This window comes from Lathamus discolor, chromosome 5 (genome assembly GCF_037157495.1).
Source record: "Lathamus discolor isolate bLatDis1 chromosome 5, bLatDis1.hap1, whole genome shotgun sequence".
NCBI lineage: Eukaryota > Metazoa > Chordata > Aves > Psittaciformes > Psittacidae > Lathamus > Lathamus discolor.
The window spans coordinates 84,089,814-84,115,211 of NC_088888.1; the positions used below are offsets into that span (position 1 = coordinate 84,089,814).

The 25,398-nt window shown below is 36.6% G+C and overlaps 1 protein-coding gene across 1 annotated transcript in view; it reads left to right on the forward strand.

The window, feature by feature from the left end:
* EYS (eyes shut homolog) overlaps positions 1-25,398 on the forward strand; it is an 822,863-nt gene that overhangs the window by 543,192 nt on the left and 254,273 nt on the right. The window contains exons 33-35 of the mRNA XM_065682611.1: positions 1,937-2,127; positions 3,881-3,972; positions 20,251-20,401. Of these exons, the coding sequence (XP_065538683.1) occupies positions 1,937-2,127; positions 3,881-3,972; positions 20,251-20,401 (434 nt within the window). The remainder of the gene's footprint in view (positions 1-1,936; positions 2,128-3,880; positions 3,973-20,250; positions 20,402-25,398) is intronic.

Consider the following 25,398-nt stretch of genomic DNA (forward strand, 5'->3'; position numbering starts at 1 on the left):
ATTCGTGTGTGAATGAGTACCCATGCTGTCCTGGCTTCAGCTGGGATAATAGCTGGTATAATGTTGTGTTTTGAATTTAGTATGAAAATAATGCTGATAGCACACAGATGTTTTAGTTGTTGCTAAGTAGTGTTTATACTAACTCAAGGACTTTTCAGCTTCTCATGCCCTGCCAGCTAGAAGGCTGCAGGGGTACAAGAAATACTGTTAATAGAATCATAGCAAGGTTAGGGTTGGAAAGGACCTCAAGATCATCTAGTTCCAACCCCCCTGCCATAGGCATGGACACCTCACACTATAGCATGCTACCCAAGGCTTTGTCCAACCTGTCCTTGAACACTGCCAGGAATGGAGCATTCGCAACCTCCCTGGGCAACCCATTCCAGTGCCTCACCACCCTAACAGTAAAGAATTTCTTCCTTATGTCCAATCTAAACTTCCCCCTGCTGGGCATTGCTTACACAGAGTCAAGGCCTTTTCTGCCTCTCACCCCACCCCACCAGTGAGTAGGCTGGGGGTACACAAAATGTTGGGAGGTGACACGCCCAGGACAGCTGATCCCAACTGACCAAAGGGCTATTCCATATACCAAATGACATCACGCTCATAATATAAATTCAGGGGACTTGGCTGGGAGGGGCTGATTGTTGCTGAATGTCTGGCTGGGCATTGATTAGCAGGTATTGAACAATTGCATTGTGCATCACTTGTTTTGTATATTTTAATTTTATTATTATCATTATTTTCTTCCTTTTCTCTCCCATAGAACTGTCTTTAACTCAACCTGTGAGTTTTCTCACTTTTGCTCTACTAATTCTCTTCCCCATCCCTCTGGAGACATGGTCAGTGAGTGAGCGTCTGCATGGTGCTTAGTCACTGGCCGGGATTAAACCACAACATGTATGTTGAATGCTCTTCTGTAAAACCACACCTTGTGGAAGAGAAAGAAAAGGATGGAAAGGGAAAGAAGAGGAAGGGAGAAAGAAAAGGGTGGAAAGGGAAAGAAGAGGAAGGAAGAAACAAAGGAAAGGCAGGGAACGGAAAATAAAAAGTAGAGGGAGGGAGACTTAGAAAGAGAAACAAAATGAAAAAAAGAGGAAGAGAAATTAAAAAAAAAAAGAAAAAAAGAAAAATACATAGAAAAATTAAAAAGGAAGGATAAAAGGAATGAAGGAGAAGCGATGATAAAGAGGGAAAAGGAAAGGAGAGCAGAGAGGAAAAGATGGAGGGGAAGCCCCTTTTAATTGTACCCGTCTATCATCTGATGTGCTTGAAGCCATGTATTCACATACCTTTTTCATTAAGTAGAAGCTGCATCTTCCTTTGACAGGTATAGCACAGGGTGCTGGAGGTTAAGAGACATCTAGATAAATCAAACAGACAAGCTAGATGCAGTCAGAAGGCAAATTTTTAAGTTTCATTCTAGCATGGGGTTTATTGTTTTAGACAGAAATAGTTGACATATTTGATTGAGATGTCAATTTCATCACTAGGTTTTGGAATGTCTTCCTTCCTTTACATACTGTGTGGTTTCTGCAAAGACTTCAAACTTGCTCATTCTTGCATCAAAAACTGTGAATGCCTAACTTTTAAGACTATTCTTGCCTTGTGGGGAGCCAAAGCTTCTAGATATGTAGCAGGTGCTATTGTCTTCACTCCCTTTTCTTTCAGGCATTGATCTTAGTTAATAATTTGTTAATAATTTGTTAATAATTTGTTAGTTAATAATTTGACCTAAAGCTATATGTCTAGTTTTATAAACTCCCAGTGTAAGTCTTTGACAGAAGAAAACTAATATAAATTTTCAGATTCATGTCTGCCTCCTTGACAGGTGTAAAAGAGCATCCTATATCTGTGCTACCATTAACAGAACAAGAAAGCGGTGGGTGAAGAAGAAAAATGTGTTTGTATCCTTACATCAAAATTTTATTTACAGATTTTAATTATGCTCACTACTACGGTGATTCTTACCTGGAATTTAAAGGCTTGCATTTGAACATACAAAACTTCATCCGCTTGAAATTTAAAACGTACAATCCACATGGACTCCTCCTGTATATTGAACAGAGCCCAGAAACAATAGGACATTATTTAATTCAGCTTTTCATCAAACATGGCAACTTACAGGTAAGGCATCTCCCACTGAAGGAGAATTAAATCTAGGATCTGTAAAAATGTTAATACTTTTTTTCCATTTCCTATTGTAGAAGATGGTAGAGCTACAGAGTCTTGACGTTCTTTAGTATTTTAAGGAAAATAGCTGTCAAGCTTGCTATCTATTACAAGAAATTCATGGCTAATATTATTAATATGTCTCACAAGATGTGGTGCTTGAGGAAAATTGAATAGTGATTATAATTGGAATGTGTCATATAAAAAGACAAAAATAAAGAAGGTAGACTTTGTCTTTACAACCAGTATGGATTAAGGTATTCTATTTAGTATTTGAAGCTTAAGCTGACCAAACCTCCTCATGTGCAAATTCATTAAAACTGTTTTGAGGAAGGCGGTGGAACTGAGTTAATTGTCATAAGAAAATTTACTGTAAAAGGTAATAGAGTGTATCTTTGTTACCATGTGGTTCTGACTTGAAACCTTTTATTTCAGCTGTCATGTTAGTACGCAGTTTCACAGGATCACAAAGTCCCCAAAATATTTGCTTGGCTTTAATGGACAAACTGAATAGGAATACATTTGTTTATAAGCTTTAAGGAATAAAACATGTGCCCCAGTGTATCTTTATCTTTAGTAAATTATTCCTTCTTTTCTGAGGAAGAGATAAATCTTGAGCCTTATGAAGAGATGGGCAAATACTAAAGACACTTTAAAAGGCTATTAAAAGAGAAACTACATTTCTTATGATGGATCTTCCATCGTCCTGTTAAAAATTTCTGAAAGTTTTGCTGGAAATATATTCTTCTCTAAATGCTATGAAATTACTGTCAAGAACAGCATATTTTAGTTATATTTGCCTTCATGTTTAAAGAGCACGATTGTACTAAAAAGGTATATAAATTGCAGATAAACAGTAGGAGAAAAATATTTTTATTTTATTTTATTATATTCTGTTTTGCTGTGTTTTATTATGTTTTGACTACCTATTTTGACTAATCCCATTTATTAACAATAAATGGGATTAGTCAGGGGCAGGGCATTATCCAAGCTTTAGAAAATGTTGATGGCTTTAGGTCCATCTTTCTTGTATTCATGGTAAAGTAATGATGCAGAAAAGTATTTTCCTAACATATCATTAGCACCATAAAATATGAAAGTACTTTAATTGACAAAAATCTATTCAGAGATCCCAGTGTGCCATGTTAAAACTAATTGAATTCACTTAATCATTCACAAAGCTGGTCAATTAAATGTAGATTTAAAGCCCTATGAACAAATGGTTCTAAGCTTACAATCAAGCTACAATTACAAGTAGACAAACCATGAAATCAAGTGCTTGTTCACATTAGTATAGGAAATCAAATGGTGTTCCAAAATGCTCATGTCTCCATGCTACATTACATGTTTGAAAATGTAAGGAGGCCATAAAATGGTAAGTGAAATTCACCCATGGCCAATGTTAATTTCAGCTGGGTTGCAGATGGTCAGCCTCTTTGCAGATGAGGCCTGTAATATGTGATTGTACAAATACAGATAGATTAGAGCATTTTCATGCAGGCTAGGAAGCATATATGTGTGCATGTATATGTTTGGTGTAATAGACTTCCTGTTCCAGATCTTTAATGAAACATTAGTTTTACTGAATGCACATTTCATCCTTTAGAGTTTTATGAAACCATTTGTTACTTTTAAATTCAAGTTTTAAAGTCTGTATCTGTTTAATTACTAGAAATTATATAATAAAAGTGTTTTTCCCACTCTGTAGTACCAGTTTTTATGTGATGAAGCAGCAGAAGTCAAAAACATCACTACTACTGCTAGAGTGGATGATGGACACTGGTATGAAGTGCAAATTAAGTAAGTTTTCTATCTTACTGTTGTCTGTGTCTCTAATTGCTTCAAAGATCTTCTAAGTTGCATAGTTAGTAAATTCCAATGATAATGTATCTCATTAATTAGGAGTGATACCTGAACATGCGCAGTAAAATCATGTTACGACAGTGTGGACTACAACACATACTTGGAAAGAATGTTTAAATCTGTAATACAGTTGGACAGTGCTCATCACATCACTCATATGCTTAATGGAAATAAATTTATTCTCACTGCAATCATGTACCATAGCAAATATAAACATTGTGTCAGGGAAGCTACTGTACAGTAGGCCCAGGATAGGTGAAATACATGAATTTCTGTTAATGAGAGTGTAACAGAAAAATCTTGGAAAATATATAAGCAGAAGCAGCACCATGAGTTTGCTGCTGCTGACTTGCAACTCATAAGAGGATATATTACTCCTGAAAAGGTAACAACACTTGCAACTGAAGGAGCATAAAAAGAAAGGAAGGAATGAGGTAGGTAGTAGGTTTTTTGTATTGTGCCTTGCTCAGATGTGGCAGTGAGCAGCCAGTGAGAAGGACCACAGTTTGTTGCTGCATTTCAGCTGTCATCATTATCTTCTTTTCTTTTTTCTAGCATGGTAAACTAGGCTCAAGCTCCAAACCACACAGTAAGTGCAAACTAATACAAGGAACAAAAGTCAATAATTCACAGCAGTTGTGCTTAAAAAGTAAACAACATAAAACCAAACCTTGCTAATGGAAGCTAAAAGCAAGTGTAAGCTCCTCTCTGGCCAAAAAAGAATAGAAGACATCTCTGTGACACTATGAAAGTGTCTAGAATCTTGAATAACTTGTGCAGTTCTGTTTATTTCTCTGTTTTTGACTCCCTCTCAATATCAAAATGGAGAAAGTGTGATTGGAAGTTTATTTAGAGAAGAGATGCAGGGATGATAAAGGCATTAAGCAGCTTCTAAATAATGACTAAACAACCAGGGGACTCTGCAAGTCCATTAAAGACTACTGTGGGAGAACACCAAATTCTCTGAAATCAGAAGTGATACATAGGAAGTGTATAAGAACTGGAGACATAAAATCTTTAGTCTGTTAGCTAGTTTAATCTATTACAATTGTATTGTTACTCCTTTGTTGTTAATTTTAAGGAAGATTTAAGATCCTGAAAATAACGAATGAATACCTGAAACCTAAGTACTATAGGAGCCTTTGAGAAAAACAACCTTTCCCTAGTGCCAAAGTATGAAAACTCCTGTGTTATTGACATTGCTCAGGTAGCACTAGCTACCATGATGTGAGTGCGCCTATTATGCATTTTGCCCCAACTCTACTGAACAGAAAATAACTGCAATCTGTAAATCACCCTATGGCAATAGCTGGAAAGAACAGCCAAATTTCTATTTCTGATGTTCCATTTGAGACTAAAAAGGAAGTAAGAAAAAAATATCTTCTTTCATTTGCAGCGAATGGAAATTATTTCAGGACAGCTCAGGCATGATGAGCCACACTGATTTTTTCTGTTAAAAGAGAAGGAATGCATACTATTTCTGGTATTCAGGCTAATTAGTAATAAATTATTAATTAATCACTCTACTCATTTCAGTAGACTGGAAATGGTTTTGGATGTTGTTTTAGGATGACACTATGCAGACACCATCAAGTTGGGCGGGTGTGTTGATCTTCTGAGTTGGTCTGAGAGAGGGATCTGAACAGGCTGAACTGATGGGCCGAGACCAATTGCACGAGGTTCAACAAGGCTTAGTGCCGGGTCCTGCATTTGGGCCACAACCTCATGCAATGCTATAGGCTTGCAGAAGAGTGGCTGGAAAGCTTCCTGGTGGAAAAGGGCCTGGGGGTGTTGGTCAACAGCTGGCTGAATACGAGCTGTCAGTGTGTCCAGGTGGAAAAGAAGGCCAATAGCATCCTGGCCTGTATCAGAAATAGCATAGCCAGCAGGGCGAGGGCAGTGATCGTCCCCCTGTACTGGGCACCAGTGAGGCCTCACCTCGAATCCTGAGTTCAGTTTTGGGTCACTCGCTACAAGAAAGACATTAAGGTGCAGGAGCAGTTCCAAAGAAGGGCAACAGAGCTGGTGAAGGGTCTAGAGCATAAGTCTTATGGGGGCTGTTTGAGGGAACTGGGATTGTTCAGCCTGGACAGAAGGAGGCTCAGGGGAGACCTTATCACTCTCTACAACTGCCTGAAAGGAGATTGTAGTGAGGTGGATATCAGTCTCTTCTCCCAAGTAACAAGCAATAGGACAAGAGAAAATGGTCTCAAGTTGTGCCAGGAGAAGTTTAGGCTGGATATTAGGGAAAACTTCTTCACTGAAAAGGCTGGCAAGCATTGGAACAGGCTACCCAGGGAAGTAGTTGCTACCATTCCTGGAGGCATTTGAAAGACATATATATGTGGTGTTTAGAGTTGGTTTAGTTGTGGATTTAGTAGTGGTTTGGTTTAGTGGTGGATTTGGTAGTGCTAGGTTAATGGCTGGACCCGATGATCTTAAAGGTCTTTTCCAACCTAAATGATTCTATGCTTCTAAGATTTAAAGTCTTAATGGCACAGATGTCAGAAAGATTTTGTTAAAGTTGCTTCTTGTTTTAATTAGTGCATCTTCACATGTGCTTGAGTTAATTAAGAAAATGTATATATTGCATGGATAAGTATAACTACTGCTTTAAATATTTTTCCTTTATTAACAAATATATATTGACAATTATATTTTATAAAGTCACTCTTGAACTATGTATATTTCTTGGGTTATGACTATTTAATTTAATCAGCTGTAGCATAATATGGCATAGTAAACCATAAAAATTGCTGTAGCTTACTCAACAGCTGTCTACAGCTTCACAAAGTTTGTTTTATTTTCTCAAAACTGGTTTCCAATAAGGTAAGTTTTGAACAATGTTATCTGGGATGTTGGTGAAGTCAGAATGGGTATGTAGGAGCTACTAGATAATTTAACATAGTGGGGATGCATTGTGTGGGATTTTCTTTGCTCTGCAGATGTGAAGTATTATGAACAGACAAGATGGGTGATGAAAAAAAAATATGTTATTGTACTAGATTGTGGAAAATTTTCTTTTTTTTTTTTTTTTTGCTTAAAGTATTCCTAATTCTTTGGAGCCCTTTTGATCTTTCCCTGGGATGGAAAGATTTTTGTCTTTCAGATTTACTAACAGGGGTGTATTTCAGCATCTGAAGATAAGCCATCTGCAAAAAATATACACTGCCTCTACAATATTGTATTAAATGAAAGAAATAGACTTAAAAGTATGAGTGCTGTGTAGTACAAGTTTGAATACAGTAAAAATTAGGTAGTGATACTATCTTCCTTTTCTGCTTACAGAGGAATATTTTTCTGCTTTCTTTATCCCACAGAAGTCATTCCTGGTGTGAATAAAAGAAATTTCACAACTTTTAATGTTTGCAAATAAACGTGCATATTACTGTCAGACGCTGCACTGTATCCAGTTCTTATAGTTCACCAGAATACTCATGCTGAAAGTAAAATGGCAGCATTGCTGAAGTACAGCAATGTGATGATGGAATATTGTGGCTACAACAATTGTAACAATTTAATAAAATTAAATATACTAAGAAGTCTGGATTTGCATCAAAATCTGAGATATCTCGATAATTTTGGATAGGATATAACTTTTTGCCTCAGATTAGTTTTCTAGCATTGGCTGCTAAAAACAGCATGTTGCTAAGGTTTGTCTCAGAGTAATAGCTAAGAATTCTGGTTTATGTGCAGGCTTGTACAGTTGTTTGCTAAGTCTAGCTATTAATGAAAATCATTGCAACTGTTTCAGATTTCTGACTGCACCGTTTTGGTTAAGAACCTTTCCAGGGAAGTGAAACAGCAGAAGTGCAAAACAGGTGTGAGCAATATCACCCAGGGATTAGATTTCTGCAGGTTATTATGAAGGAAAGGAAAAGAAATTGTGAAATTGACATGTTTGGGATGCTCTACCACAATCTTCTCATTCTAACCCCTATAAAACTGCCTTCTTTAGTTGCTTTAAGATTTGTCTTCTTTGATCTTCATCATCAAAACAAGTTGATAAAACAACATGTAGTCAGAAACAGGCCAACCTGTAGCAGAGGTATTGGAAATTTATCCTTTTTTTGGTTCACTATGCTCCATTTCAACAATTATTTCAGTACTGATAATAGTAGTCTCCTTGATTAAAGAGCATTTTTTATTTTATTTTTAATCTCAGATCACAATTGTTGATTGCTTTAGCAAATCTATCATATAAATTGTGCAGTAGATGTCACAAATGCAACTTGTTTCTTTAAAAATGAGTCTATCCCCTTTGACCTTTTTTAATTGACTATGAGCATTAGGATTATAAAACTGGTATAGATTCTCCATCAGTCCGGAGAACACCTGAAAAATGTGGCAATTTTTGTTTTTAAGGAATGCATTATTCTTCTCTTTTAACTCCTAATATTTGTGATTTGAAGGTTTGCAGTAGTTAACTACAGGACATTTGATGATTGTCTTGGGTTTGTAGATGTTTTCTGATTCCTGTGGTCAGAAAAAGATCCTTCTAACCATGTCATAATGCAACATATGCTCACTCTGGAGCTTGTATATTGCTTGGTTTTGATCACTTTTAATGGAGACTTGAGATAATCCATATGGTAGAAAATATGCTGTATTTATTATCCTTCAGAATATACTACAAAGCTCGTATTTTCCTTATGTTTACAGGCAGGTAAGATAAACAGATCATAGATTAAAAGATTAGAAAAAAATGTAGAATGCTTTTCTGGTTTGTGCTTTGGGTCTTTTTTATTTATTTATTTCATTTTATTTTAAATTCCTATTGTTATTTAGTTGCAAAGGTGCTAGACATTGGCCTTCATTTTTAGTGTAACAGAATATAGATGAAGAAGTCATCCATCTGTTGTTTCATGTACTGTGTAAATGCCATGTATTCTACTTAATAAAAATATGCTTAATAGGCCATCTTTCCAAAAAACAGTGTAAACCACAAGATATTAACAGCAATGGATGATGCTTAATTAGAGAAGTGTATTCAATATTTATAAAATGCAGTAGAAGTATATTCTTGATAGAAGATAGCTTCATGCACTTTTCATTTTCTAGGCCTCTCCCAAGGAAGCTCATGGCAGAGAGGCTAAGTCAACAAAAACAAACTGATTTGAGAATATAGTTTAGATGAACATTTTTGAAATGATCCTGCTATCAAAACCTGGAGTTGTAAGGTAGAAAATAAGAATGAGTTGATCATGAATCATCAAGAAAATTGAAAGGATTCTCTTTTTTTGTTTAGTTTGGAGTTTTTGGACAGAGATAAAGAAATGTATGTTAAAATATTTATGGTGACTGTCACACAGATGAAGAGGCAGGAGTGGAGAATATCTCCTAAAAAAAGAATATTCTGGCATACATCTGAAAGGAAAAAGAGACTGACTTTGCAATAAGAAAGATTGGCTGTCAGCACAAGTAGCTCAAAAAGTGGAAAACTAATTTCTAGGTCCTAAAGATGTCTGTTACACAGTGACACTATTACTGACCACTAGCAGTGCGTGACAGTGCTACAGAAATGGCAATGCTGGATTGAAGCAAGAGAATCAGAGGTGATTCTGATTTATGAACTGTGAGATTAAAACCAAATATGAATCAAAACCACTAAATAGACAAAAAGTTTTGAAATCTTGCTAGTCAGAATATATCTTCATATATTTTCCAGTTCATTCTACTAACCTGTGCAGTACATTTAGAGAGAATTAATTTGATTTTAATCCTTTCACAGATAAGTAGAAGGGGAGTTGGGCTAATAATATTCCCTCCTGTGACTAATTTTATTCATTACTTTATCTCATAAATACTTGATTTAAATGTAGCTTAATCTGTCTATTTGGAGGTCAAGTGTTCAAAATAAATGGTGGTGCTTCTTAAGAATAAATGTTCAATCAATAATGCTTTTAAGATTATACTTTTTCTGTCCAAGATCTTAATCATCCCTTTTTAATGACTTAGAGCACTATGGAAATAATGATTTTGTGAATGCTAGAGAGAAATAGCAATGTAAATACAAATGCAGCATCTCAATAAAAGCCATCTGAATAGTTAAACAGTTATGAATTCAGATAAGTGAAATGCTCTATGCACAGGTTGAACACTGAGAATTAATTGATAACATGTGCTATTGAAAAAATACTAAGGAAAGTGATAGTCAACCAATAAAATTATACTTATCCGTTTTGTTTTTTAAGAATAAATTTCTGTAGCTGAAGATTATTTTTGTGCACAGATACCAGAAATTAGTTTTACTATACAGTTTATCAATGCAGTTATCTTCTGTTAATCTTAGATATTTTCAAATTTTAGTTATTTCCATTTTTTTTTTCTGAAAAGATATTTTAAGCTTTGGTACTAGAATTATTTTACCAAAACTGTTGTCTCTTCTTTAAAGTGTCATTATCATCAAAACAAAGCGTATATTTTTTATTTCTAGATTCACAAATAATATTACAATTGCCTTCTTTTCTATGTCTTCAGTAAAAAAAGCAAAGAAACAACATGCTCTCTCTTACTGACTGCTGCATATCACTAAATTCCATATATTTCAGAGATTCTGTCTCAGTAATTTATGTATGTGCTGGAGGCTTTTCCTCAGGACGTGTCCTAAGCTGATTCTCTCTTTAAACATATTTAAATCCTGTTTTTTCCCTTGTGATCCATACAGTAACTCCATTCTTCATGTAATTAATTTCCCTGACTATTCATATTCTCAGAATACCCCAAATTGCTAATTTTTTTAAACAAAATAATAACAGCATTGAGTGACATGTTTTTTACATTTGAAATATTTTTTTCCATAAAAAAGTAAATGAATGTAACAGTATATTATTTCTGAATGGATTGTATTATATGGAAACCAGACCTAATATATATATAATGCACACAATCCAGTATTTTCTTTTGTACACTTAAATGTGCTGAGCCATTTGACTTCCTGAACAAAGTGAATTTAAATTCTTGTGTTTTCAAATGGGATGTAAATATAGTTTATACAATATATGCGTAGTAATTAGGAGTAAATACATCAGCTATCACAAAAGAAGCTTATGGAAAAAACAGTGTAGGATTTTAAAAATATTTCATGGAACTTCAGCCCCCCACCCCCCCACCCCCACCCCAGATGAACGTGTTACATCATTTCAACACTACAGAATAAGGTACTGTAGGCTAGCATTTTTATCTAAGATAAGAGTTTTAAAATTTGTCAGGTTTAGAGTTTCAGAAGGGACCATTCACTTGACCACCAAGGGGCCATTAAGTTGACCTTCTCTATGTTATAAATAATAGAATCATAGAATAGTTAGGGTTGGAAAGGACCTTAAGATAATCTAGTTCCAAATCCCCGGCCATGGGTAGGGACACCTCACACTAGACCATGTCACCCAAGGCTCTTTCCAGCCTGGCCTTGAATGCTGCCAGGGATGGAGCATATACCAGTTTTTCGGGCAACCTGTTCCAGTGCCTCACACTCACACAGTAAAAACTAAGGAACTCTCACAATAAAAAACTTCTTCCTTATATCAAACCTAATATTTTGTTCAGAAAGCCACATTTCAGTTAAATCAAGCCCTTCTTTTTTCTTAAATATTTCCCTAAGACACATTCTACTCTGGTCACCTCTTACTAAACCAACAGCACTGGTGAGGAATTTATTCATTCGTATCACTGTGGCTGGCAAACCCCAGCTAATACTTCAGTGAAAAGTTTAAAATAAAATCTGGGTAAAGATTACTGTCTGTCCCTGCTAACCCTGTGTCTCAGATGTGTGACCTGAACTACATGAACAAGCAGTGGCAGACATGTGATAGGTGTAATTCACTCTCACCTCAAAGATTTTTTTTACCTGCTAGATATCCTTTCACCACAAACCTCAAAGTCTGCTATTTGAGAGATGTCTCAGGGAATGGAGAAACAAAAATAATTTGACTGTTCTGTACTGGGAGAAAACTGCTGTTAGGCACCGCACATTGGCATTTTTCATGAAAATCATCGTACTGAGTCAGATATGAGGAACCATGAGTACTTGAAAGATGATGCAAACTACCCTTTTCTTACTGAAGAAAGAGGGACATGCAGAGAGTAGGCCAAGCAGTATAGCTGTCTCAGAAACATAGAATCATAGAAAAGTTAGGGTTAGAAAGGACCTTAAGGTCATCTAATTCCAACCCCCTTGCCATGGGCAGGGACATCTCACCCTATACCATGTTACCCAAGACTCTGTCCAACCTGGCCTTGAGCACCACCAGGGATGGAGCATTCACAACTTCCCTGGGCAACCCATTCCAGTGCCTCACCACCTTAACAGCAAAGAACTTCTTCCTTATATCCAATCTAAACTTCCCCTGTTTAAGTTTGAACCCATTACCCCTTATGCTATCACTACAGTCCCTAAAGAGGAGTCCCTCCCCAGCATCCTTATAGGCCCCCTTCAGATGCTGGAAGGCTTCTATGAGGTCTCCATGCAGCCTTCTCTTCTTGTTTATTCAGACAGTGCTGTGTGAATGCTGTACACTGTAACACATACTTAGTAAGAAGGAAGCTGTCTCTACTTTATCTCCCATTATTCCCTTTCAGTCAGAGTCATCTGGAGGCAAGGAGATTGCTCCTATTCTGAAAGCAAATAAGCCTTGTCTCCTTGTAGGACTGGATAGAGCTTGCAGAGTGTCTGCAGCAATAGTACAATAGTGCAGACTGGGAAAATCCTAACAACCCCCTCCCCCCCCAAAAAAAAAACCAATCAAGTAACCAAGAAAACAAAAGCAGTCTGACTGTTGTCATAAGCGAGCACTAAGATGAGCATTGTCAGATCATGGAAGGAAGGAGATTTTGTTAGGGACCAACAGTGTATAGTAAAGAATTTATTAAAGTCAGAGAATAAATTTGCCTTCTGTTTAATCTATCACACTTATTTCTACATTTTCAATATTTAAAATGTTACCTTTTAAAAATCTTAATAAAGTCTGTCTTAAAAGAATTTATTAAAGAGGGAGCTCCTTTTACATCTTTTTTGAGAATTCCCTTTAACTAAAGGAAGACAATTCAAAGTCCCTTCAAAGGGAGACTTTTGTCCTCAGGGGGACTTGGTTGTTTTCATCATGTTTAACCTGGTTTGTTCTCCCTTTATTCCTTTTGTGGTTTTTTTGTGTGGTTGGTTGGTTGTTTTTTTCATTCTGGCTATGACTCATGTGGCCAGAGGTCACGTAGAAAATTGATCAGTTGAAATATATATACTTTTTAGTGTTTTCAGGTAAATTACTTTTTTAATGCAAATTGCTGCATGAAGAACATGTGAATGTCCATGGAATAAAGGCTGGAACTCAGTCCTTTGCCTAAATTGCCTGTCAAACCACACCTATAGATTTATAAGAAATGCCAGTGAGATGGTCTGGGCCCACCATATCTCCTGTACATATTCACAGTCCCTCATTCACTTTCAGAAATTCTCTAAAATCTTAGCTTAAAGCTTGTCTTCTTTAAATGAGCAATTTAACTCTCAGGAAAAAAAGCATACTGTTATATTACTGATGTTTCATGATCATACTGCTTTTGAACACTGTGTAGTAAAGATCTCAGTTCTGCACTGCAAGACATATCAGAATACCCTTTGCTATTCTGATGTCTCTACAAGTGCTTTATTCATTCAACAAGAACTAGTATTTCACAGGAAAAGAAGGAATAGTGGAAATGGACGAAACCTAGAAATGATGACAGAACTTGATGTTAATATTTTCATGTCTTGCATTTAGTTTCCAGAAATTGAGTATAATGAAAGTAAACTTTCTTCTTGCATATCTGCCACAGTATACAAAAACCTCTGCACTGGTCAAATCTTGTTATAAAATGAAAGACTAAAACTAAGTACATTTGTTTGCAGCTTGTCCTGGGTTCAGCAGTAGCAATTATTTTTCTCCTTCTTAGTAGCTGGTGCAGTGCTGTGTTTTTGATTTTTGGCCTGGGAACAGTGCTGATAACACCGATGCTTTTAGTTGCTGCTCAAATGTTTGGTCTGGCCAAGGACTTTCTGAACCTCATGCTCTGCCAGGGAGGAGGGGAGGCCGGGAGGAAGCAGAGACAGGACACCTGACCCAAACTGACCAAAGAGGTATTCCATAACACAGCACGTCATGCCCAGGATGTAATGGAGAGTTACCCGGAAGGGCTAGGACTGCAGGGTTGGACGAGGTATCGGTCTGTGCTCGGCTGGGGTGAGTGAGATGAGTTATCGGTTGGCTGGTGTTGAGCTGTTGTATTCTTTCCTCTTGTTATTTTCTCTTATCATTATTAATATTGGCGGTAGCAGTAGTGATTTGTGTTATACCTTAGTTACTAAACTGTTCTTCTCTCAGCCCGTGGGATCTCCTCTCCATCACCCTGGGTGTAGGGGGAGGGCAAGAAGGGGGGGAGTGAGAGGACGAGCTGTGTGGTTTATGGCTGACTTTGTTTAAACCACGACACAGCTAAACAATATAATTTTATTTTACGTCAATGCAGTGTAAAGGAATCTTAATTGGAATGAAGAACTGTCATGAAATCAAAACTCAGTATGTTGTATATGTTTTCTATATTCCACAAAAAGTGACTATTTTTCATAAACTTCATGTGAATCAACTGAGACTAAGCAACTGACTTTATTGAGCAATGTGATTGAATGCAATGGATTTAATTATACTAAATTGATCATATTAACAGCTAGCAGCGACTTAATACCACCAATTAGTTTGAAACAAACTGTTGTTTTATAGCCTCTTTAAGATAAAAGCTTACTTGTTTAGTCATGCCACATCTTGGGTACAAATCACATTCTATACCTTGTCAGAGCTCTGCCATCAAAGGAGGCACAAGTTAGAATTTAGAATGATCAAAGAGACAAATCTGTGGTATGTAGCATTCTCTTCTTGCTCAGATTACTTAACTAGATAAATACTAAAAATTGCTACTTTCTTTTACTTTGGATCTCAAAAGTGCTTGTTAGAACACACATTTTCTACATTAACTTCTGAAACAACTTATTTCAGGGACAGAAACTTAAAAACAATAGAGTAAGACTCTAATAACATACTTAAAACTTTGTTCTATATTATTTTCTGAGGAATATCAAAGGATGCTTATGGATAGTTAAAGGTTCAATGTTCTGTGACCCCATGTCACAAGCACAGAAACGATATTAAGGAGAATACAGATGGGGGGGTATACAGCACAGAAATAACGCTGGCCTACAGAGTTGTTGTAAATATGAATTTCCATTGTGTAACTATCTTATTCATTGCAGACTTTCAGTTTCACTTGAAATAAAGTGTCAGCGTTGCAAGTCTAGATCTGACACCAAACTTGCCACTGTCTGGATGTTTTAATAGAGTATTCTCATTTAGGCCAAGCTTTTCAATAAATTACACTGTATTTACATCTACATCAACTTGAAATAAATGCATATTTTCTAGGTATAATTTCTGAAAATAGTATTTAAATTTGTTATAATGTGAACAGCAGGAAAATTGTAGCTCTCCGAACTGAAAGACAGAAATGGCCAGAGGCATAGATTGTTGTTTTTTCTCTAGCTAAATCTGTAGCAAGGAATAAAACTGAAATCTGAAGACTATTCTCTGTACCTGAGGCCAACCAGCAGGTTCCAGATCATGTCTATAAAAGTACTTATTGTAAAGTAGGTTGACAACATTTAAACTAGGAATGATTCCTGAATTGCACTAACCAGAGAACTTGTTCAGTTTCAGAATTGGAAGTGGCAGCTAGCCTGAGTGGCAACTGTAACAGTAATTGTGATAAATTAATAAAAGTATGGATTATTATCTGTCAGGGCTGGAACTCATGTTGTGGACCTTTTTAGTTTAGTAATGTAAGTTTAACCTCTGTGAAAAGAATAAGTGTACCATATTTATTCATTCCTTAGAATGTGAAACAAAGATTATTCCCTCCTCCCACCCCGCTATTCTTGGAGAAATTTACATCATGCCTTGTGATTAGCTTAATTGTTCTTACTTATTTAGCTAAATTGCTCTCTAAGACCAGATTGAAAAATCAGCTCCAGGACCAGAAAATATGAGTCTGCTGTCAGAGGGAATGAGGAAAGGTACATTGTTGATTCTAGTTCATCTGCAACATGAAAGCACATGTTACCTACTGCCTCCGCAAGGCACAATCAACACCAGTAGATATGAACTGTCTAAAATGATGCATGTTACTGCGGAGAGAAAATTTAATGACTGTGAATGTAACTGGTATATTTTCTATCTAAATTAATCTATTGAGGGTAATATGAGATTCTGCCTAAATCTCTAAAGCTGGTTACTACAGGGGTCAGTGTTTTTTGCAAAAGGAAAATGTCACAAGATTGTAGAATCATAGGCTAGAAGGGACCCAGGAGGTCTCTAGTCCAACCTTCTGTGCAAAGCAGGGCCAGCCAAAGGGTCAGACCAAGTTGTTCGGGGCTTTATTTAGTCAGGTTTTGAAAACCTCCAAGGGTGAAACCTGCACAATCTCTCTGAGCAGAGAGGTGCAGATATTCCATTCTTTAAGTTGTCTCAAACACCTTTGCAAAGCCTTAAAGGTTTCAAAACCAGTGTTGGTCAAAAAGTGAGTTAAGAAAATGTAACTTTTAATTGTCTGTGACATTAGGTCTATTCCCCCCCCCCCCCCCCCCCCGCAATTTTACAAAAATAAGCATTCAACTGCAAGGAGCAATTTCAGTATGGAATCAGAAAATTCAAACTACTAGATACTCAGTGAAAACAGAGGGAAACATGAATTTGCTTTTTTTTTTTTTAAGGTAAGAAATATGTAAAATAATAAACACAGTGAAAATGAAATATGTTTCTTAGCTTTAATTAATCAGTTGTCTTTAATAAAATCAGGGAAATTTTGGAATTTTTTTTTTAGAATATATGATAATAAAACCTCTTTAATTTTTGTAGCTCACAACTCATGTTTGTGTGCCTGTTTGCAAACCTACTGTTGTTTTTTGTTTAATAGACTGAATGTTAATGTTACATAAATAGTTCAAGGGCAATTAGCGAATTGTTTGTTGTTGTTTAGCATGGTCACCTCCAAAGTGGAATTGCTAGAGTTGGGTGTAAGTTTCAATCTTGTTTCTAGAACAAGAGATTTCCCTTTCTGATCGGGATCACCATATCAAAGAAGCTTTATTCCCAGGAATGCACAGCCTGACTGACAATACTTTATCTGGACACCTACCCCCTTTCCGTCCTCTTCTTCCTGCAGATGTTTTTTTTTTTTTTTTTTTTGTTTTTTGCCATTTTATGACAATCCCAAACATGTAATTTAATCATCACTAACAAATGTCAGCAAGTAAGGTCATTATGTAAAAGGATTTGGATTTCATGCAGGCATTGTCATGTTTAGGTACCTTAACCCCAACAGTTATCAAATTATTATCTGACCTTTCCATCCTTCCAACCTGTGAGGCATTGGGCAATGGATTTAATACTGTTTAGACAGAACTCATCTTCAGGTTATAATTAATAGGACAGTCTTCAATCATTACATTTATGTGAGTACAAATAAAGAAAGTGTGAACTATTACAGCTGGGTTGGACTGAGGCACAATTACTGGTAGCTTACCCAGCAAAAGTGCTTGAGAATCGCTGTATGCATTTCCACATTTATAATTACGCAAAAAGCTCTGTCTTCTTACTTGACCTTTAAAGCACACAATGTGCTGATTGCTGAAAAAGAATTTTAAAAGCCTGATGGAAATTTCATGGAGTGCATATATGACCCATTGATTGTAGTATCAGCAAATGCTAAACAATAATGGTTTATGGTTGTTATTATGATTTGGCCAGACCCTGCTAGATTCAATTAAGCACAATCAAAGGTGCATGGCTGACATTCTAACAAGCTTAGGGCGAAGGCAGCTGATGCTATTGAATTGCATTAACTTGTTTTCTGACATAAAGTACTGGTAATTAATTTCAAAATATATTTATATATGCACACAATAATACCTCTGCATATCCATCATATTAGCTATTAAGGACAAGCTAACAAATATTTATTAAGCTAATGTGAAAAGAACTACACTTAGAAATAGGGTGTTTGTGTAATGGAAGTACATACGTGGGCACAGAATCAGTTCCAGAATTATCAAAATGTATAGAAGAAATAGGAATTTTAAAACAATAAATGAAGTTGTTTGGGCAGCTTTCATTTGATTAGCATATCTGTTAATTAGTTTGAAAAATAAAAAATTCCTATCAGTTCCCCTCGTGACCCTCTTCCACTCCATTCTTAAAAATTACTTTACATTGAACCAGGTCTAATTTAAAATATTTCAGAAAGATTGCTATCCTAATATTATGCATTTATTGATAAATATTATATCCTTTTATCAGAACTAGGAGACATTTTAGATTGTTTAAAAATCAGGGGCTTTTTCCTTAAAAATCTCACCACAGATTTCTGTTGTAAAATGAATATATCCAAGATGTCACATTGGGTTCAAGCCTTAGTAAAAACTGCTTGATCATTGCAAACAGAGCTCCTGAGGACACGTGTATGACATACAAACAAATCTCCTTTCTAAGCAAATAATGAAAACGGTGTGCTGCAGAACCTCATGTGTGTGCTTAGACATACAACCATTCTATAATATCTACAAAATGTGCTACAAAACATTCCTTTCCTTGGCTGCAATTTTGACTACAAATTTCTCCTTTTTCTCATTCATGTTATTAATGAGCAAGTTTCAAAAAAAAAAAAAACCTGCATAAAAAATGAGATGAAAACAAAAGAAAAAAATTCTTCTGAACTGATCCTCTAAGAAGTTTATTTTTAGTCCACAGAATTCAAAAATAAATTTATTTCCCTTTTTAAGTCTTGATTTTAATAACAAAAATTTATGCTCTTTATCCGAAGTTATTTACCCTAGGTTAAACAGGACATTTTGCTTAGAAAAAACGTTTATAGTTGTTTCAGTTAAAAGGCTAGTACCATGTTTGCATATTTTCCTGGAAGTATCCACTAACTGAATTATATGGAAAATAAACATAGAGAACTGTCTGCAAATGTTGCAAATCATTAGTCTTCATACTCTCAATTTAAATAATGATAGAACATCTTTTCAAATAGTATGTGAGAAATCCTTTATATTTCATTATCTGACAAAAGGTAGTGAAGAAAATTTTCATTCTCTTTTTATAACTAAGATGTTTCAGAACCTAATTTTGCATTATAAAAGATAAACTGAATTCATACTTTTCTTAGAGCATCCTAGCTAAATTACAGACTGTTGCTTTTATAGTTTTGGGGTTTTCTTGAGGGGTTTTTTGCCTATTTTTATATATATATGTGTGTGTGCTGTTTTCACATAGTTGTGTTTTGGGGTTTTTTTTGCGGCACCTATACTAAAGAGGCACTGGAATACTTTTAAACATATAGCTGGTTGAACTCAGATTTGTTTTGTGTGAAGAAAGAAGGATAGGCTGAGAGAAATTTCTATGAGATACTTGTTCAGTTCTGCTGTTTCTTTCCTGTGTTTTTTTCATGAAGACAAAGTTCTTGCTGTCAGTTGCTTATCAATATGTAAATGAGCTTTGCATCATTTAAAAAAAAAAAAAGAAAAAATCCAAATTGTTTACTTTGCACTTTCTGTTTACTGTTAACAATTTATGATGCTCTTAAGAGCAACACTGTTAAGAGGGTGTGTGCATGGGGAGGCGGGGGAAGGGAACATATGCATTAATTTAAGGGATTAATGTTACTGCCTTCAGTTTCAGGAATGATGCTTTTGAAGATAAGTGTTACAGATTATAGTACATCTGCACTTTCTAAAATGCAGTTTATTTTAAATTGCTTTTCTGGGTTATCTTTGTGTTGAAAAATAGGTATATGTCAAATATTTGATGTCAATAGATGTCCTTTTATTCAAATTACAAAGCCTTCTTGTTAAAAATTGTCTAACTTTTATATTCAACCATTATTATGTGCTTTGGATCTTTTAGCAGTTCCATTGCTCAGATTTACAATATGGTTTCATTTTAATAGATGGTCAAACCCCAAAGACGTACCATCTTACAGCTTGTTAAGCTTCTTTTATGTTTATAGTCTTTAATATATAATCAGCTATTTACTTGATTTTCTTTCCTCATTGGTTTAGTAACAGCCCAATTAATTTGTCAGATAGACAGCAATGTAAACTACTTATGGTGGTAAAATGTGCCTATTTCTAAATTTATGCAGGCAAGGTATGGTACCATGTGAAGCAGAAATGTCAGTCCTGAGGATATCTGAAAAGACAAGTACACCTAGAAATTTCTGGTCCAGTTCATACTGGCTTGAAACAGGATCCATATTTGTTGGTGGTTTGCCTCATCATTATGCAATGAAACAGGTAACTTTTTTCTTATTATTTGTCTTTATTTAAAATGTTTTCATTTTGGGAGTGGTGTATTGAATAGGATATAACTGAAGTGGTTTAAACTATGCAAAAATTTAAAATTACTTTGGCTGTGGCTTTTTGGGTATTGCATCTAACGGATGAGTATGGTCCCTTGCAGAGTTTTGCTGGTGCGTGGGACTTTAGTAAGTGAACAGAAACAGCATTCTGACCTGAAGTTATTATCTGCAATCCTGTTTGACTTGAGTAGGCAGAGTTAAGGAGCAAGTATGACCAAATTTAGAATCTGTACCTGTTCCCTCAGGTCCTAGTTATATAAAAATATAAAAAGTACAACTGCACTAGGTTCTGTAATGAAAGAGGCTCTTTGCTTGCATCCCGTGCTAGCACAGACAAATGTGTGTAAAAACAGACCCAGCAAGTTAACCTGCAGAACTACACTAAACAATGAGAGGTATGGTAAAGGAGCTTGAATGTGTGCGGCCCTTCTTGCAGCTAGGGTAATGGAGTATGCAGGGGTGAGAAGTAATGATGTGCAGTAGGGCTAGCATACTACTAAGGAAGAAGAGTACACACAGGGCTATGCAAAGGGTTGGAGAGAAGTGGCTCATTACTGAATTGTTGTTATGGAAGAATTTGGGGTATTCACAATGACAGATGCACATCACTTGAGTTCCGATCTAAACATTTTTTTCCAAAGCAGGATGAGTATATATAGCAAGTTCTATCCTAGTCTATAACACTCAAACTCTTCACACTTACATATATTAAAATCCCAGCACCTATAATTCATTTGAGGCTGGCACTGTACACCCAGGGGACACTCAGCCCAGCTCCTGGCATCATGACCCCTGTGCAAAGCAGTTCCCAGGTGGCTCAGGCTTCTACATATTGTCAGGTGTCTGAGTATGGAGCCCCACTCTGTACCCAAGGGGCTAATGTCATAACAATGTATGAATTTTTTAAATAAATTTCTTTCCCTAAAGTGCCAGTGGCTTTGCTAGTTACATAGCTCCAAGTTAGGCTCTGATTTTCCCTTTATCTAAAGCCAACCAGTGTGGCTACCTGGATTGTTTCTAGTCTCATGTCCCATATGTGTTACCAGAATGTAAGGCTGTTCACCATTATATCACAAAAATTATCTGCAAGTCTTTCTTTGTTTTCCATGCATAGTGCAATAAACTAAATTGTTAGTGCTGGGTTGGTGTAGTCCAGGACTCATTTATCTGAGCAGTGATCTCTGGATACCTATTACCCCACAACGGTAGCAAAGTTAACCTGTGGGTATTTTTGTTTTCCTAGTGCAAAGCAGAGTCATATACTCAGAGCTGGATATATGTAGGCCAGATTTCATTTTTTAAGCTGTACTTTTGGGTAGGATTCACTCTGTGACAATTGTTTTAACTTTTTCATTTCTGTTCTATTCTTTGGGAGGTAAAGGTCATCTTATCATCAGGCAAATACAGTCATTTGAAGCACAGAAGTGGTTTTGACGCTTCTAATGAATAGTAAAGTAACCAATGAAGTGACAATACTGTTGAAGCCCAACTTAGAAGTCTTTGTGAGTAGGTGTTTTTAGGGTTGAAAAATACTCAGCCAAGAGTATACTTCTAAATATCACATAATGGCATTAAAAAACATACCAAAGAGTTTTTATAGTTATATAAATCTTCCCTTAATTTAAATGTTCATATACAAACTGTCCGTTCATCTGGAATATTTTATTGTATTAGTTGCGTGTAAAAAATTATTTACTATGGAAATGTGTCTTCAAGAAATGTTCTATACTAATAAGATGGAAGGAAATTATATTTTCAGTGTTCAAATGACTTATCTTCTAGAAGCTAAGAGAAATAATTTTGGTGATTGCCCCAAAGAATTTATAGTGAAATCTTAGAGAAGTTCAATCTGTGGAGATTATTTAGGAGCAATTAAAGAACCAATTTGTTTGAGGGTTATACATAATAATGTGTATGTGAGAAGGAAATTTGAGATGGTAAATAGCTCTTCACTAGCTAAAGGCAAAATAAACTCCAGAAACTAGGTTTACCTTAGGTAAGCTGAAATAGCAGTAAACCACAATGTTTTAAGGGTGATCTACAGTTAAAATATTTTGCCTATATATGCGTTGAGTTGCCATATCAAGATGGGTTTTCTTTCTTTATGGATGTTGTAGTTAAATAGATTATTCTAAATGCAGGAGTAATAGATTAAATATTATGGTACATGCTTGTTATTTAGATGAGGTAATAGATGTGGGTCATGTGCAAGTGCTCAAACTGGTGGTCCTTAACCTCTCTTAGTACTTGGAAAACATACGTTTGAATAAATTCCCCAAAGAGTAAAAACACATCCACAGTTGCTTCCCCAGTTGTCTGCAAAGCTTTCTCTTTGAGATTACCTCAGCCTTTTATTTCACTTTGTTTGCTCCTTTGTGATTTTTGTGTTCATTTTGATCTTGGTGTTTCATTTTGCTTAATTTTTCCTTTTTTGTAGCTTTATGCAAGTTTAATTTTCCTTGGATTCACTCTTAAGGTCTGTTGGTTATAAGCCACGTACACTCTATAAAGGCTATATTTTTCCTTTTAGTAAGAGAGCCGTCTGTCCAAGTTCTCTCTGTATGTGGACTTTTCAGTCCCAGCAGTAGGAAATCACTCCAGAAAGTTTGCTTATCATCAGCTTTGACCCAGGCAGTCAGGCTTCTATTATAAAAGCTTCATCATTTCAGAAACAGAAAAGGTCTGTTTCTGACCTTCATCCTGCAGTTTGCTTCAAGGGAGATTTCTGCTCCAGCTGAGACTCAGCGTCTTCTGACAAATGCTCTTATCACTCTTGAAGTCAAGTCTGATGACCCTTGTGATATCAGTAGTATCTGTCTAATAATACATTGTCTTGTTTTAGATGAGCTCTTTCCCTCACTGGGGCACTTCACTCTGCTGTCAGCTCTTTACCTTCCAATATTGTCAAAGTTGTAGAGAGCAGTGACTTCAGACCCTAGACTGCTTCAGTTTCTAACAGGAACTAACTCCTCTCAGTGACAGAAACTGTTGAGACACAAGTTCCATATCACTAGAATTGGCTCATGCTACACTGTTAATTTCCAGGATAGATTCCTCTTCCTTTATGACTGAAGTTTGATATGATCTGCGAAGCCCTCAGTGTGAATTGTTGTGTCCTCTGAGGATTTCCTGTACTGCAGTTTCCTAATCAGCTCTTAAGTGTCAGTGCATTTTTTCCACATATTTATTTCTTGTCTGTATGTTTATTATTTGGTATTACTTAGAGTCAGAGTGCCCTCAACATGTAAGGTGTGCAACAACTATTAGCTGACTTTCAGTCTTAAAAAGTGGAAGCTTTCTTCTCCAAAAATGAGAAGGGAATTACCTCCTTATCCTGACAGTTTTTTCCTTTTATTCTTTAATGCCATTTTGTATAGGGGGTTCCGTAAGGAGCAGCCTTTTACTCTTTGTTTAAGGAAGAAAATTGTTTCAGTCTTCCTTAAAGATTGATTAGGAAACCATAAGGTCTTTCAGGAATAATTAAGAGAAGCTACTGTTTCTCTGTATGTACTCATTGAGGTGTTTTGATTCTGTTATGAATCTGATTGGCATTCTACTTATTATACACTTTTTGAATAGAAGTATCAATAAATAAAGTCACAATAGTCATATTTTGGAAAGCTTGATAAACGCTATGTATGTTTTCCACTACCCACCGTATTAATAGACTTAATTTTAATTTCATAGAATCATAGAATCATAGAATAGTTAGGGCTGGAAAGGACCTCAAGATCATCTAGTTCCAACCCCCCTGCCATGGACAGGGACACCTCACACTAAACCATCCCACACAAGGCTTCATCCAACCTGGCCTTGAACACCGCCAGGGATGGAGCACTCACAACCTTCCCGGGCAACCGATTCCAGTGTCTCACCACCCTAACAGGAAAGAATTTCCTCCTTATATCCAATCTAAACTTCCCCTGTTTAAGTTTTAACCCGTTACCCCTTGTCCTGTCACTACAGTCCCTGACAAAGAGTCCCTCCCCAGCATCCCTATAGGCCCCCTTCAGATACTGGAAGGCTGCTATGAGGTCCCCACGCAGCCTTCTCTTCTCCAGGCTGAACAGCCCCAACTTCCTGAACCTATCTTCATACGGGAGGTGCTCCAGTCCCCTGATCATCCTCGTGGCCTTCCTCTGCACTTGTTCCAGCAGTTCCATGTCCTTTTTATGTTGAGGACACCAGAACTGCACACAGTACTCCAGGTGAGGTCTCACAAGAGCAGAGTAGAGGGGCAGGATCACCTCCTTCGACCTGCTGGTCACGCTCCTTTTGATGCAGCCCAGGATACGGTTGGCTTTCTGGACTGCGAGCGCACACTGCCAGCTCATGTTCATTTTCTCATCGACCAGCACCCCCAAGTCCTTCTCTGCAGGGCCGCTCTGAATCTCTTCTTTGCCCAACCTGTAGCTGTGCCTGGGATTGCTCCGACCCAGGTGTAGGACCTTGCATTTCCTTCCTAATCACTCTCTACCAATTTCCCTGGTTGCTTCCACAGCTTGGAAAGGCAGTTCAGGAGAACAGATTACAGCCTTATCTTTAAGGCAGTGATATATTTGAAACAACATCCATGACATTTAGGGAAGCCATGCCATAATACCTAATAATTTTCTTCACTAATCAGAAGTTCTCAGAATTTCAAGATCTGTGTGCCCAGTGGCTGTGGTTGATGGGGGAAGCACTACCCACAGTAAAGCAGGTTACAGTTATGGGTTACTTAAGTAAACCAGACATACCATCATGGGTCCAGATGGGATGCCTACAAGCACATGCCACTGGCTGATGTTATCGCAAAGCCACTCTCTATCAGCTCTGGAAGATTACAGCAATCAGAAAAGGTACTCGCTGCTGGAAAAAGGCAAATGTGATATCATGTTCATCTTCAAAAAGACTAGTAGGAAGATCTGGGCAATCATGAACTGGTCAGGC